Below are 15708 nucleotides of genomic sequence, written 5' to 3' on the forward strand. Positions count from 1 at the left end.
TGTCCTTATATTAAGCTTGTCCTTAGTCTTAATATGTTAAGATGTTAGTTCCAAACAGCCAACTGGAGTGTGGAATCAGCCTGAGATACAGGTGGTCTCTCAGTTGTGAAAAAGTGAGCTCCTGCTTTGGCATCCACGTGTACCCAGGGCAGCACCCTTACCCATAAGTCTCCCCAAAGCCACGTATTTCCTGTCTTTAAAAAAACAAAACGAAACAAAAACTTAAGACTCACAGAGCTTTGGGTCAGAGATCATCACATCAGAACCCTTGGATATGTCTCTAGCTCAGATCAGACTCCAAGTCCGCACCCTCCTGGATGCTGTGATTGGAACTGCCTCTCCCTGGGAGCAGCCCTGAGCCAAGTGTGTAACCCTCATTCATTCCTGTCTTACAAATCTGCCTGATATGAGTAGCCAGCAAGCCTTTTTACAGTGTCTTACGGGTTTTTACAACAGGCAAGAAAGAGCACAAAGAGAAGAATAAAATGCAGATGGAGGAGAATGGATAATAAGAAAAGAGAGGAAGAGGAGCACTTGTCTCAGGCAGAAATCACATTCCATATTACTGGATGATCCACCCACTCCAGGACTAGCCACTTTCTCTTCAGTGATGAAATACTACTGGCTGATATTAAAGAGATAGGTAAAACGTAGAAGGGAAACAGAAGACTACAAAAACAATAAATAGGGCAATGAATAGTCTATTGGTAGAGTAGAATAAATTCTATCATTGGCATATACTGACTGAGGTCCATATAAATATCTGACATGTCAAATTAACAAGAAGCCATGTTATTAGAAGCAGGGACAAAAGTATCAATTCCAGTGATCTGTGTTAAGAATTTTTTTTTTTGCTGCAATATGTATATTTTAATTCAAAGTGAATAGACAGTAATACACCATCAGTTCTATTCTGACACTCAACAAAATAGTTACCTGGAAAACCCACTTTTTGTGACAAAGTACGGAAGGCTTGGTCACATTTAAATCACTGAGAACTAGAAAGAAATACTACTGCAAACCATAATAGACATTACATCCATAAAATTTTCCCAGTCCTCATTGTAATATTGCACAGTGCAACTGCTACATGGCAAACTAGTGTAGTATTGAAGCAAAAACAAAAACAAACCAAAGAAAGAAAGCCACAAGTCTAAAATTGTAAAACAGTTAACAGTTCAAACTTAGTAATCAAATCTATATCATTGGGTTTGTTAAAACAAATCTTCCTATACCTTGTAGTGTCTGATTTAACTTTTACTTAACACAAACCGAAATTTTTAAATTAGTAGTAGAAATTATTAAAATGAAAAAGTTTGCTAATACAGTAACATATTTAAACACCCTGAAGGAAAAGAAATGAAATATAAGGATATTTGATTAAAAATAATTTGCAAGTTAAAGTAGTATGCAAATATGCAACTTTTATTTAAGAAATCTGTAAAACCAAAGAAAACTGGTAAAAACAGTTTTAAAGAGGGTATAAATACAGATTCTTTTGTCAATATGCTAAATTTAGACTTCAGCAGGATCTTGAATTTTTTTTCTTTTTAAACACGTAAAAAGCCCGTGATTAGAATCAGTTAAAAGCAGTGTAGTTAACTCGAGCACACCTTTTTCAAACAGTACTTATTATATTATGAAAACATTAAAGTTTACCATTTACTGTCAACTTAACAAGACATCTCAGTCTTAGAACTGGCATACAGAAAATATGATGTTTCAGGGTAGTAAACATGGCCCTGAACAAAAAGAAAACTGCTCCAGTTTTGTACCTGGTACAAACATCAATCAATCCTTTGCACTTGGTGTTTCTGAAACTTCTGCTGCTGCCAGCACTGATTCTTTTCCTATGAGTGAGTAGATACTGGTTATCTGCTGGATGATAGAAATAAAATTAGAAGGCTGTGGAGGGCAGCAAGTTACTTAAATAGTGACTCCATAAATTTGCCATCTGTAAATAATAATTTTAAATTAACCTTAGGCTACTCCTTTTTATGTGTTATATATATTTCTATTTATATAAAATGCATAGAATTGATTACTAAAAACACTGAAACTTGTGGGGAAAATAAAGTTCTTCATTTTCAATGTGACCAGAAATGTACTGCTGGTTTTTATTTTATGATCTAATACTGTAATTTAAAAATCAATTTCAGGTACGTTTATTTCTTTGATGATTATTAAATAAAGCACTGCTTGTATTAATGAAGTAAAGGAAAATCTGTCCATTATTAGCTTATTGTCAATGCTACTAGAACTGTACTAGTGATTTGCAATTAATTTACCAAAGCAATGCTATAAATCCAAAACATTTGGAGAGTTTTGCACTCAAAATCTTTTCAAAGATTTTTAAGGAAAAAAAGTTAAGTCAAGCCTGCAAGATACAGCTTTCTCAAATGTCTACTGTGCTAAGAATTTTTTGAGCCACATCTGGGTTTAGCAGCAGAGAGCCATCTGATTGATTAGCAATGTCTTTCAGGACCACACATTTGTCATACAGTTACTTTTTCTTTTCTAGAACTAGCCTCCAACCAGTTCCTTCCTGGTTCTCTAGCTAGATGCTGCTCAAGATTTAATGAGAGTATGAATCACCTAGGGGTCTTGCTAAAATGCACATTCTGATACAGCATGTCTGGAGTAGGACCTGAGATTCTGAATTTCTAAGAAGCTCCCAGGTGATGCCCATGCTGACCCACAGAACTTCCAGGCCTCCTTTTCTAGCATTACAACAACTTCCTTTGCTCATCACCCAGCAATAGTATTACCTTTCTCCCTTTTTCTTATTGCTGGCCAGTAGCCACAGCTGTCAGGCCTTAATAACCACAGAATTTTAAAACTTTATCATAAAGGAGTCTACAACATTTTGTGATTTTCAATATTATATATATGTATATATATATAATAAAGTCTGATTTGTCATGCTTTAATTTTTTGTTTTTTTATTTTTATTTGTAATTTTTAACACTTTATTGTGGTATGGTTCCTGTACAGTAAACTACAGATATTTCAGATGTACACTTTGATGAATTTTGATAGATATATACACCAATGAAACCACCACCACAATCAAGATAGCTAACATTTCCATCAGTCCCCAAGAGGTCATGCTTTTAGTTAGAAGTTTCTCTCAACCCTGCTTCCCAAATCCTAGAATACAATGGTTAAGGTCCTTTAGATGACTTGGAAGCTCTACAAGATCCTAAACTCTCTACTAAATTATCAAATAAATAGTAGTCACTACAACTTTAGGATTTATTTTCCTTTATTGCAATCTAATTCTTAAATGGTATTCTGAACATGATGTACACAGTAATTCCCAGTTGCTCCTCAATAATGTAAATTGCCCAAAAGTGAGGGATCCTTGTTCACTTTTATAAAGAGTCTTACATAAAAGGAGCATATGTGAAAAAAAATCAGAAGGTACAGATTCTGACAAGTTTATTGGTTTCTATCTTTGCATATTATCCATTGTGAAAAATTCAAAGTGTGATGATTCTTTAGTCACAGTACCTTTGTGCCCTGCACCAAAGCACATTTTCCTTATGGAAGAATTTCCAGATGACTATTCCTCTTCTTCCAACTTACAGTTGCCTTTATCACATCACCGAAAGGATCACTGAGGCATAACCTTATGCATAACCAGCTTTTCAGTCCTATGTAGAGTCTGTGGGCCCGCTTTCAGCTCCAGTCCCTTCAATGGCTGAGAATTCTGTGTCAATAAGTGGTTTTAGAAATTTCTCAACCTTGGTTAGTCTCTGCTTCAGTTTCTGCTGCATTGACTCATACTCGGCCAGGATGCGAGCAAACCTTGTCTGCAGGAGGTCTACTGACCCCTCCATTCGGGTGACCTTCTCTTCCAGATCTTTAGGATCACTTCCAGCATTTGCGATGTTTACATCCAGTAGACCATCTTTCATCAAAATTTGCTTCCCCTTCTCTTCCAGCATACATTTGGCATCTGGGTACTCAGTTAGAGCTTCCATGAGGTCATCTTTCGAGAGACAGAACAGATCTGAGTAGCCTATACTTTTAATATTGGCCGTTCTTCGATTGCCAGCTTTACTGCCTTTGATGTTTAGGATGCTAATCTCACCAAAGTAGCTGCCGTCACTCAATACCACAAACTGAGTGACTCCATCATCTGCCACCACGGCGAGTTTGCCTTCCTTGATGATATACATCTCTCGTCCAATATCCCCTTTCTTGCAAATATAATCTCCAGGACTGTAGACTTGAGGTTGTAATTTCAAGACCAACTCCACCAACAGACCGGCTTCACAGTCTGCAAAAATACGCACCTTTTTCAATGTGTCTAAGTGAACGTTGATGGCAATCTCTGCTCTTAGTTTATCGGGTAGATATTTCAAGACTTCTCTCTCATCCACTGTTTTTTTGTTGGTCCACAGGTAGTCAAACCATTTAATGACTCTCTTTTCCATGTCTTTGCTCACATTTCGAAAATGCATGTATTGCTTGATCGCATCAATTCTTGCCTGAAACTCCGCTCTGGCTGCATTCATGTTGGAAATCATAGAACCTATGTTACCAACAATGGTAGCAAAAATTAACACTCCGATTAGGAAATCAGCCACCACAAAGACATACTCGGAATCCCTCACAGGAGGTGGCGTTTCACCGATGGTGGTCAAAGTCAGTGTAGACCAGTAAAGGCTGTATACGTATTTTCTAGCCAAACGGCCGAAGTCAGGATCATTCACATCAGGATAGACCCACGTATCATTTCCAAACCCAATGGCTTTGGAGATAGAGAAGTACACACACGCATTCCAGTGGATGATGATGATGATATACATGACAAGGTTAGAAATCCTGAAGATGTTTGGGTAGTTTGTCCTGGTTTCTGTTCTCTGGAAGAACTCAAACATTCGAGAGATCCTTAACAGTCTGTTTAGTCTAATTTCAGGATAATTCCACCCCAGCTTAAAATACAGCAGATCGGTTGGTATCACTGATAGAACATCAAGCTTAAATTGAAAATTTGATTTATATTTCTCTATGAGTTTAAGCTCTTCCTTCACCAGTAGCCCTTGCTCTAGGTAACCTAAAATAGAAAAAAATATATAATAATTTAATGGGGGTTTTTTTTTCTTTTTATGCCATTGTGAATTTTTCTAAAGTAACTCCCAATGAACTCCACTGAGTTCAAAACAAGAGTTCATTTCCAATCAACATTGCTTGTAGCAATGTGGTAAGATATGAGTACTTATCAACATAAGGCTGTGGAAAATATTCTTTTGCAGAAATAAAAAGTAACACTTTGTAACGGCAAAAGTGAGAGAGTATGTGCAATGTATATTACAAGGTATGTACACAAATCTCTCTAGATTCAGCATCTCACCCATGTAAAGCCATTCCCTTTATGAACAGTGTTCTTGGAAAGTTTTATGAACACCCTAGCACTGTGCCTAACTCCCTGTGCCACTCTCGTGTCAGAATCCCGGCCCCAACCTTGAAGCTTGAGGACCTCCTTGCTATTTGACAATTGTGCATATTCTTGCCTTGCCTCTTCGATGTGAAGCATCCATCCTTTGAGACTTCATTTTCATCTCTCCTTCTGGCTCCCCAGGCTTCCTTAGACATTGGGATCTTCCCTTCTCCTAAATTGCTACCACGAGCCTTGTGTATTAAACTCAGGATTTCAGTACTATGATATATTTCACTAGGGAAGGAATCTGCTTCTCTTCCTCTACTGGTTACCAGCTGTGAATAGAACAGAACTGAAGTATTGCTCCAGTGCACTGAGAGCAGAGAATGTCCCTATTTTACATAATGATTCTTAAAAGCCATACTCTGTGTACACAGGTTACCTTTGCTTGTGGAGAGTAGTACAGACAAGGAGCTTATACCTACTTAACAAGAATATTTAAGTAGGAAGCTATCAGATCCTGCCCAGATTATTGGTCAATAATGCCTCACCATGGACCACAAAGTTGAATTAAGGATGTATATCCTGTTTCTTGTAAAATTTCTTGCACAGCTTAGCTGGATAAGATGACATTTTTCCCCATGCTTCTTCAAGGAATCTCTGTTAGGTAGCAATTACCCTTTCCCTACAGAGCTGGCAGAATATTTCTGTTCTCTCTATTCCTCCCGCCTGGCATAAACCCAGTGAACAGGATAACAGAGGAAAGCCATCAATCCGCATTCAGAAGGTTGCCTAGTAATGGCCTCCTGAATCAGCTGGAGTGGCCTAAGCCTGTGGGTGGGAATATGGTACTCTTGCCTTCAACGGTGCCTTTTCTTCTGAAACAAATTTTTGTTAGTTTATTTTGAAGAACACTTGAATTAAGAAATTTCAAATTATAGGGAGAGAGATAAAACCATGAAATTATGAAATATCCAAAACTGAACATATTTACCTGTCCTTGTTCGTACAAACATATCGAGAAGATAGACTAAATCTGACAAGTAATCAAAAATGAGCCAGTATTCCAGGTAATCAGACTGAAGTTCATCAAAACATGCTCTGTAAAAGAAAAGCTTGTATAAATAGGGTGAAATGGGACCATTTTCAGTAGAAGTCCTCTTTGTATCATTTTTATCATGGTGAGAAGTGTAGCATGCTCAGGTTGGAAGGGTCCATAGGGCCCATTTAATCAACCGTGACTTTCCCAAATCCTTTCCTGAGTGTGAGGGTTGGACTTAGTTTTCTCATACTTCTGAATTTCAGCATTCTTTCCATTATACTAGTCAACTTTGTAAAAACATCGAATGAGAATAAATGACCTCAAGCTAATGTCAAAATATTTGGGGTGATACACATTGATAACCAGGTTCATATTTACTATCTGTACCCCAAAATGCCTCAGGAAATCACGGTTGGCCCTGGATGGCTGAGATGTTTACTGTCTAAAAGACAGAAACCATAGATATCACTTGGGAAACACGTCTGACTCTACACAACCTAGGATCCTTAATCTTTTTCCAGTCTTGGCAAAATGTTTCCTTGTAGCCAAAGAAAATAAAGTTTCTCCCAAAGTTCTAATTAAATGATTGAGCGATCAAACATTTAAAAGGATGCCCCGCCCCACACCTCCTCCCCATCCCAGTACTGGATTTCCAAGGATATTGGGAACCAAAGCACCTACTCCTGAACTTAGGGACATACATTGAGAATGACACAGCCTCCTCTCCAACCTGTGGTGGAGAAAGGAGGTACGTCCTGAAGAGCTCTAGGCCAGACTGCTAAGTCAGCTAACTTAGAAACTAGAAGTGGGTTGAGAGCCAGAAAAAAATACAGACACCTTGCAATAATCATAGTCCAGTTGTACATAACAGGTAAGGTGATGCAAAACAGCCAGTTGTAATATATGTTTCCCGAGGGATCAATAACCTGTGACTTCCTTCTTCTCCCTAGCAGCAATTAGAAATAAAGGGAAGGTTACCAAGAAACAGGATTATTTTTGTTTCACGTATCAAATATGGTTATGCCCACCACCCACAATTAATGAAACAGAAACAAGGTGAAGCTTACTCTACAGTGGGAAGATTAGCTTGGCATAAGTGCATCAGAAACTAGTGAGGGGTGGATAGTTAAATTACTAGTCTTACTACGTTAAACCATGCTTTAGAAATTTATTAAAGCCCTTGTTTTCCTGTGATGCTGCAGCTACTGAGAGGGAATAATAGCATAGATCAAGCCAAACTGGCTATTCCACAGACCCCTTCAGCAGGTTACTGGTGGTGGGAGAATGGTAGTTTTGCCACTACCCCTACTGGGTAACAAAACAATCAGGGACCGCACTGGGAGGGGGAACTGACTTCCTTCTCATCTGTATAGAGAGAAGAATATAACACAATCTAATAAAAAGTACTTGTTCTTAAGTGTGTATGAAGACTTGAGAGCGAAGAAGGCAAAAGAATGGAAGGAAGGAAGGGTCTATATGATCAAATGGACATTTTTTAAAAGTTTCTGGTATCCAGCTTATATTTTTAAGGACTTTTCCTTTTATACAACTGTCAGCAAGTTCTAACAGGCACAAATAATGAAACCATTGTCTGGTAGTTTTCTTTGAGTAAGTTTAGAAAATAATTTTTTCTTTAATAACAAGTAAAAAGATAGCTCTGAAAATATCACTCAGCCTTACCCTTGTGAAATTCTAACTCTCAGATGTTTGCTTTAAAAAGAATCTTTCAAATGGCTGGTATTTTGATAGCATTTAAACTGCCCTCAAAACTAGGCATGGCTTTTGCAATAAGACTACTTTACTTTGGAGTATTTGCCACACTGTGTTTATGACTCAAAAATGTTAGTGAAATTATTAAATTTTTATTTCAATTTTAAAAATTGATGTTAAGATCCTAGAAACCCAGTTTTCCTTGGATCTTAAACATGTCCCAGTGGTAAGTTTTTCTCACCAGTGCTTCAGGAAGGAAATTAACCATAACATTCAAAATTCTTGATGAGAAAACTAAGACTAAGGTTAACATTACTAATTTTAAGGAAAGTAGAAAAAATTAAATTCATATTTTATAACAATTTATTTAGTCTTTACACAGTACCTATTTACTATAAACTTGCAGGAAATTATCCCTGCATCCAAAACCCTTCACATATTTATTCCTAATTTCAATACCAATAAAAATAGTTACCCCTCTTTCTTATCTTTGCCTTTCTCCTCTTTCTTCTTCTTGTCTTTGTCCTTTTCTTTCTTCTTTTTCTTCTCTGAGTCCTTTTTATTTTCATTTTTATCATCTGGCTTGCTGAAAAAGTGAGAGCTATAGTTAGTAAAACACGAAAATGTTACGGGCAGAAAAAATGTGGGATAGTTCATTCCAAAGTCTTATTTACCTCTTCTTTTCCTTTTTCTTTTTCTTTTTTTCTTTTGGTTCTCTATAGAAAAAACAATACCTCTGTCACATAATCAAGTTACATTATGACTTCCATTCTTATTTACTTTCCTTCCCATTGGGTAAGAATTCTGCACTTTGCATTCAAAGACATGTCCCCCGTGCTCAGAGACCAGAAATCTGATCTCCTAATACAGAATTCTACAAAAAAATGGATATGCACCCAGATAATAAAACAAATGAACAAAAATTCCTGGGAATTAGTGCATGTGGAAAATGGAGGTGGATAAAGGTATAAACTTGAAGGAAATTTAAGAAACAACAGTCTCTAGGAGTGCACTCTCAAAGTCTCAATGCATACCCAAAAATAGTTACTTAAAATTTAAGCTTCTTGAAGGAGGAGGCTATAACTCAGTGATGGAGTGCGTGCTTAGCATGCACAAGGTCCTGGGTTCAATCCCCAGTACCTCCATTAAAAAATAATATATATATATATATTTTTTAACCACCCCTACAAGAAGAGTTTAAGCTCCTTGATGTCACTTATATTCATACGTGAGTAAGAGCTTTGAGAATGTCAAGAAAATGCCATCAGTTTTCTCTAGAGAAGTAATCCTGGCTGAAGCAGTTTTTTTATGAGACGTCAAAAAGCTCTGTGGTAACACAGTGGAATCCTAATTCTTAGAATCATTCACTGGATTTGAGGTCACTTTCTTCTATATACAGTTTCTTCTTGAGTAAAGAGTATGTAATTAGAGGCCTCTCCTCGCAGTTGGTTTTCCCTTTCAGCAGAAAAGTGGGTTCTGGAGTCAGACAGACCGACAGTCATAGTAGGTTGCCGTTGTTGGCTCAGTTGTCCTGGGAAAATGTATCATTCAGATATGAATGAATGGGCATCTCATTGTCACAGAGATAGCCAGAGAAGGCTGCTAAAGGGAAGCAGGTCTAAACCCAGGCCTCAAAGTATGGATAAGAGTTGGAGAGGTTAAGAAGAGAAAGGATGTTAAAGGGAGGGAAATTTGTAGGTGCAAATATACAAATGAACTCAGTCTGGGTAGCAATGGCCCAGCAGAAGTGGAGCACTGCTACTGAGGAGAAATAGGAGATAAAATTGACAAGGAGATGGGGCTTGGCACCTAAGGTTGTCATGTACAAATAGGAACAAAACATAAAGCTGGATCAGGTGGAATTGATTGCTAAGGGAGCACACTCCTATGATGCAGGATTTAACACCCCAGCATAGATCCTAGGAGGTGGTGCTGATGCACTTCTTGGATGGCTCTTAGAAGCTCAGAAAAGGTGATGGCTCACACTAAGTGAAATAGAAATTACAAAATGCCATGGCAGATGGTGGAGGAAGGTGTTAGAAAGAGAAGTGGTATACTTAACTGGGTATATTAAGGAAAACAGCCCACCAACTGATTACGTTCCCTAAGAGGGCTCAGAGGTACAAAGCGATAAGGAATGTGCAGGTGAGAGGGACACCAGAAGCTCAGTGGTGTTGTCCTCTGTGGACCAGGGCTGATAGTGAGAGATGCTAAACTGAATACAGAGCTAGATTCCCTGTGAGCAACAGACAACAGGATCTAGAAATCACAGAGACCAATGACAGTGCTTACCCATCAGAAGAGAAATGGGTCTGATAATCATAGTTAGCGTAAGGTGAGCACAGTAGCCAGGGTCTTAACCCACACAGAGCTACGGAAGAGGATAATAGGCACTGCATTCCTAGATAGATGGGCATCCCATTGGCTTGTTAGGGTACTGTTTAACATATATAATTTTTTTTAAAAAATCAGGAATGGATGATCAGGAGATTGATGGCAACTTACCCCAGTAAAAAGTCACAACTCCTTAAATAGTTCCTAAACCTGAGCTAGTTCTCAGAAACGACACTATTGACTGAAGGAGAAGCCAGGCCCCCATAAAGAAGGACTCTGCAACACTGTGACAAGTATATTCAGTAATAATTTCCCGTCTTTCCTCCAAAGAAAAACCAACGTTCATTTACTTAGGTAACTGTCTCCTGGGGAAAAAAGATTCCCTAGATACAATAAACATTATTTGGCATAGGACCCAAGTCAATATTGAGACCCAGGGATTGAAGCTTCATCATGCCCTCCATTAAAATGGGGGACTTAAGGGTGGCTTGGTAGTAATAGAATCCTGTATGATACATGACTTATGAGGCCTCCACACGGTCTAAGGACACTCCCGCCTTGTGGTCACTTTTCCAGTTCCCCAATGTAGACATTTTTGTAGACATTTTTGGTCCTCGGTAGAACCCTCATCTCCTCTAGTCCCTTGGCTTGTGGAGTAAGAGCTCACATAGTGGGGGGAGGACCAAATGGAAGCTGTACAGCTGCCTCCTACCTGCTGGCAAAAACTATATTGCATCCTGGACAGGAAAGGAAATGCAATCCTTAAAGACCTAATGCATGCAGGGGTGGTGGTTCCCCATCACATCCCCATTTAATTCAATATCTGGCCCCTATTAAAACCAAATGATCCTGGCGGATGGCAGGAGACTACTGCAAAATCAAACAAATAGTAGCCCCAACTGCAGTCGCTGTGGCAGATGTGAAAGACAACACTCACCCAATCAATACCATATTCCTAAGGTTCTGGGTCAGTCATGGTGAATGTGTTATTTTTCATCACTATCAGGGAAGAGGATCAGAAACAGTTCATATTCACACGGGGTGGAAAACAGTACGTATTTGCAATATTTTCCAGGGCTATGTTAACTCTCTGCCTACTGTCATGACAGTAATTTAGGGGGACCTGGACCATCTGGACCTTCCTCAAGGTATCACATTGGTCTGCTATACCTCTATCAATGACATCATGTTGGTTGGGCCCTGAAAGAGGATTATCTAACCATGGGACAGGAAGTAGTGAGCTGGATTCTGTCAGAACTAACAAGTCATAAGGTTGTATAGCAATCTTTCCTATGATGAAGAGGTCTGTCTGGGACTGGGTACGTGGCTTGGCACCCTGTCCCCAAGTCATTTACCTCTGTTACATCAAAACTATTCCTCACCTGCCCACCATGGCCATATATGGGGTTTGTAGGAGCAGCTGATGGAACATGATCTGCAGATAGACCGGCTTGGCATGTGGATGCAAGCCAAAATGAGCTGTTGTCTACAATACAGCCCTGCTTGGAAGTGGCCTTAAAAGGCAGTGAGGTTAATCTTACCAATGGCACAGTTTCAAGCAGTGCCCAGTTATCCTCATTGTATGGAAAAATAAATGGCCCAAATTAAGAATATACAAGAACTCATGGGTAGCCACAATGCCTTGGCTGGTTGGTCAGGGACCTGATGAAAAAATATTGAAAGATCAGGAAAAATGGTTCTGGAGAATAAGCAGACCAAATGGACTTGTGAGCATGAGCACAAGGTTTAAAAACCTTTGTATCCTATGTTAATGCCCATCAAATAGCATATGCCACGGAGGAGCAAAACAACAACAACCAAGTGGACAGAATGTCTCCAGCATCTGACAAAGCCAGCCTCTGTCACTGGCATCCCCAGTGCCAGCACAGTGTGGATATGAAAGGGGCAATGATGGTGGCAGTGGTGGAGGCTATCTATGTACAGGCCCAACACATGAGATCCCATTCACGCTGGTGACTAGGTATGACTCTGAATCAGCACCATTGCCTGAGGAAAGCAATCAGTCACTTGATGGCAAGTTAATTACACCGTGGAAGAGGCATCAAGTAACCTGGGTTTGAATCAATACATATTATGGATACTAATTTGGCTTTGACCAGTGCCACTATCCAGTGTTGGTTGCTGCCAGTTCAGTTTCCCTCTCTCTTGTCTTCCCTGGGCTGAAGGAGGCCACCATGCTCAAAGTTATGCCCCCTCTCCTAGGGGCAGCCCTCATCCAATGACTGTGCATGGGTACAAAGACCCAGTCCTATTGCCTAATTCTGGGACAACGCGGAAGGGCCATCCCTGCTCCAGAGCTTCCCATGGGATCACAGGGCATGTCAACTCTATTCTCTGAAGTTCAACTTCTCCGTCTGCCCAGTCTTACCCCCCTAACTCCCTTCTAGGTATTGTTTTTGACAGAACTCTCAATAATCATCTGCATACAAACCTCCATCTCAAAGACGGTCCCCTGGGGAACTTGACCTAAGACACATGGGCTCAGAATGGGAAGAATTAAAAATGATATTTCATTTATTTTATCAGCCGCCCTAGCTCTAACTACAAGGAGGGGCAATTGCATGTATGCTATAGACATGGTTTTTCTACACATATTCAGATATATACATACATATATACATACCACCTTTAACATGGGTAGCCATACTTTTCAGAGATAAATAACCAAATGACAAAACAATAGAATATCTTCGCCACTGTGTAGATTCAGATGTGCTTCTACCTTTTTACGGGTTTTCTTCAAAAACAAAGTTTGGTTTTCAATTGTCGATGTACTTACTGCTCCTTATTGCTGCTGTTGTTAACATTGAAAAGTGCAATGGCTCCAGGCAGGTACTGTTCCCTGGGAAATGAAAAAGGACAGTGAAATCATCATAGTCACCATGTGTCCAATGTCCATGGTAAGAAACAGTCTTAAAGAACAAATTCTTTTCAGTTTCTACCCATTACCAACTAGTGCCTAGGCAATTTTTTAAAACATAGAGCCTCTGTGAAGCTTGAGTTGCTGAATATCAGTGCCATGAACCAAAGTAATTAGTAGATGCCCATTAATCAATGCTCACAATACATCACATTAACATCTTCCATGCCCTGAGTGAGTCATCTTGGATGTGGCTAACTCCCAGCAAAAGATCTAAGACTTAGAAGAGAAAAAAGACAAACGAAAACAGTGGGAAAGCTGAAGGTGGTCAGTGGGAAAAGAAACAGGAGAGGAAAAAAAAAAAAAAAAAAAAGAGGGAGAAAACCAAAGAAAAAGTAAGTATGTTTGATTGGATAGGAACCCCTGATCCACACCAACTCCTTCCGCACCCTCAGAGTCACATAGCTGAAGGTTCCATGAGTGCTTCATTTCCTACTGAGGATTTTTAGCCTTTTTCTTCTAGTTGCTCACTCTGGTGCTCTACTTCCCTGAAAGCAGGGTCGAACACAATAGAGCATTTTAGAGAATGACCACTAACCCCTCTCACTTACAGTTGCTTGGAAGAAGAATCAGAAGGGAAGAGGAAATCAGAAAGGACTGAGGCATGAGGTTTCTTACAGGACAGACACAGGTCTCAGGGAAAATGATCAGCAAGAACGTTTATGACTTGGAGCCCCACAGACATGAGTTACCATTAGTTTCCCAAGAGAGAAAAAGGGTAAGAAGCAGAAGAAGCAATTTACTCCTGCGATCCTGCCGAGTGGCTTTGCCAAACCCACTAAGTGGAGGAGTAGAACACCATCTCTTCATCTAAATAATAGTGTAAAAACAGATATGGAGGGGGAGGTCACATTGCTTACCTCTGTGACAGTTGTCCTCTCCTGTGCATATTACTTCTAAAGGAATCTCTTGCATGGGGGATTTCACTCTCTGAGTCTTCAAATATAGAGGCACTGTCATCATCATCAGAAAAGGAACTACAGTCCAACAGGAGGCAGAGATGATTTAGATTAATGTCTTAAATACTTGTTGGGGAATAACATTTCTCATTAGGGGGACTACTGCCTCATCTCTTCTCCTTCCCTCTCAAATGAACACAGACAACAATTTTTAATGAGAATGAAATGAGAACTGTGCAGAATACATAGAATTAGATAGAGTATATGCATGATCCAGTAAAATACATATAATTAAGAAACTACTTTCAAAGTCTTTCATATTTCTATTGTTTGATGCATTGATCGATGTTAATATTTATTCAATAGAAAGTATGATATCTATACTTTAGGTCATATTATACAGTTTTCTGAACTAACTTGCAATAACATTTCCTTCCATTAAAAATAAATTCAACCACATTTACACAAGTTCTATTCATTTATAGGGTAACCACTTTAAATTACGCTTTTAAAACATGTTAGCATTTCAGACTCTATTTTTTTTCACACTTCTCTATGGCAATGTTATCCCTTCAGATGTGAAATGTCCCATGAGGAAAGGTCTTGCCAGTGACTCAGGAAATAATTGGCATAAGTGCTTCTAAAGAATGACCACAACAATATCTTACATTCATTTGTTAGAAAAGTTATGCTCTTCAAAAGTATACATAAATTCACTTAATTACAAAGTTCAAGGTTTCAAATTAAAAGTTAAACTGATGCAATAGCATACCCAGCACCAAAAAAAAAAAAAAAAAAAAAAGGAATTAAACCAAAATTCAGCCTAGTTAAATTTAAGAACTGTGTAAAAATACATAGAAAAATGCTTGCATTTACCTGCATGCTCCATTTTCCATCCTTCTTATTTCCTTTTCAATATCTGGTACAATCATATTGGGAATATTTACAAAAGAGTGCCATGTGTTGATAATATTTTTCTTCATGGTTAGTTTGATATCTGGAGAGAAAAAAAGTCTTGTAAGTAGGAAAACTTACTATATATTTACTATGTAATCAAAAGTTTCACTCTACCATTCTTCTAAGGCCTTAATAACAATCTTATTCCTGGTTTTATGTAGGAATTTTTTTTAATAGAATACAGTCACGATCTAAGCCTTTATTACCACTAGCCAGGTTTTTGTATACTTTTTTAATATTCAAGAATGTACCAGAAGTGCAGAGCTCTTTTTCTTTTTTTCAATCTGGATTTACCCCAGCTTTGAAAATTTAGGCAATGTAGGTGTAGAACAAAACTGTAGGGACCTTACCTTCATATAAACAATTAAGGAACCAAAAAAAAGCAGTAAAATAAAATACCAAAATGCGTGTGATCAGTTGAATTACTACAGGCATC

At 38.6% G+C, this 15708-nt stretch overlaps 1 protein-coding gene across 1 annotated transcript; it reads right to left on the minus strand.

Annotated features, from left to right (window-relative positions):
- Positions 1-3355: 3355 nt before the first annotated feature.
- Positions 3356-15343, minus strand: CNGA1 (cyclic nucleotide gated channel subunit alpha 1). Its single transcript, XM_032497025.1, has 8 exons — positions 15192-15343; positions 14277-14393; positions 13276-13338; positions 8816-8857; positions 8617-8727; positions 7269-7370; positions 6384-6490; positions 3356-5065 (listed from the first exon to the last, which is right to left on the minus strand). The coding sequence occupies exons 1-8, from the start codon at positions 15296-15298 to the stop codon at positions 3657-3659; spliced, it is 2058 nt and encodes a 685-aa protein (XP_032352916.1). The 5' UTR covers positions 15299-15343; the 3' UTR covers positions 3356-3656.
- Between the last annotated feature and the right edge of the window lie 365 nt (positions 15344-15708).

This window comes from Camelus ferus, chromosome 2 (genome assembly GCF_009834535.1).
Source record: "Camelus ferus isolate YT-003-E chromosome 2, BCGSAC_Cfer_1.0, whole genome shotgun sequence".
In the NCBI taxonomy this organism is placed as follows: Eukaryota; Metazoa; Chordata; class Mammalia; order Artiodactyla; family Camelidae; genus Camelus; species Camelus ferus.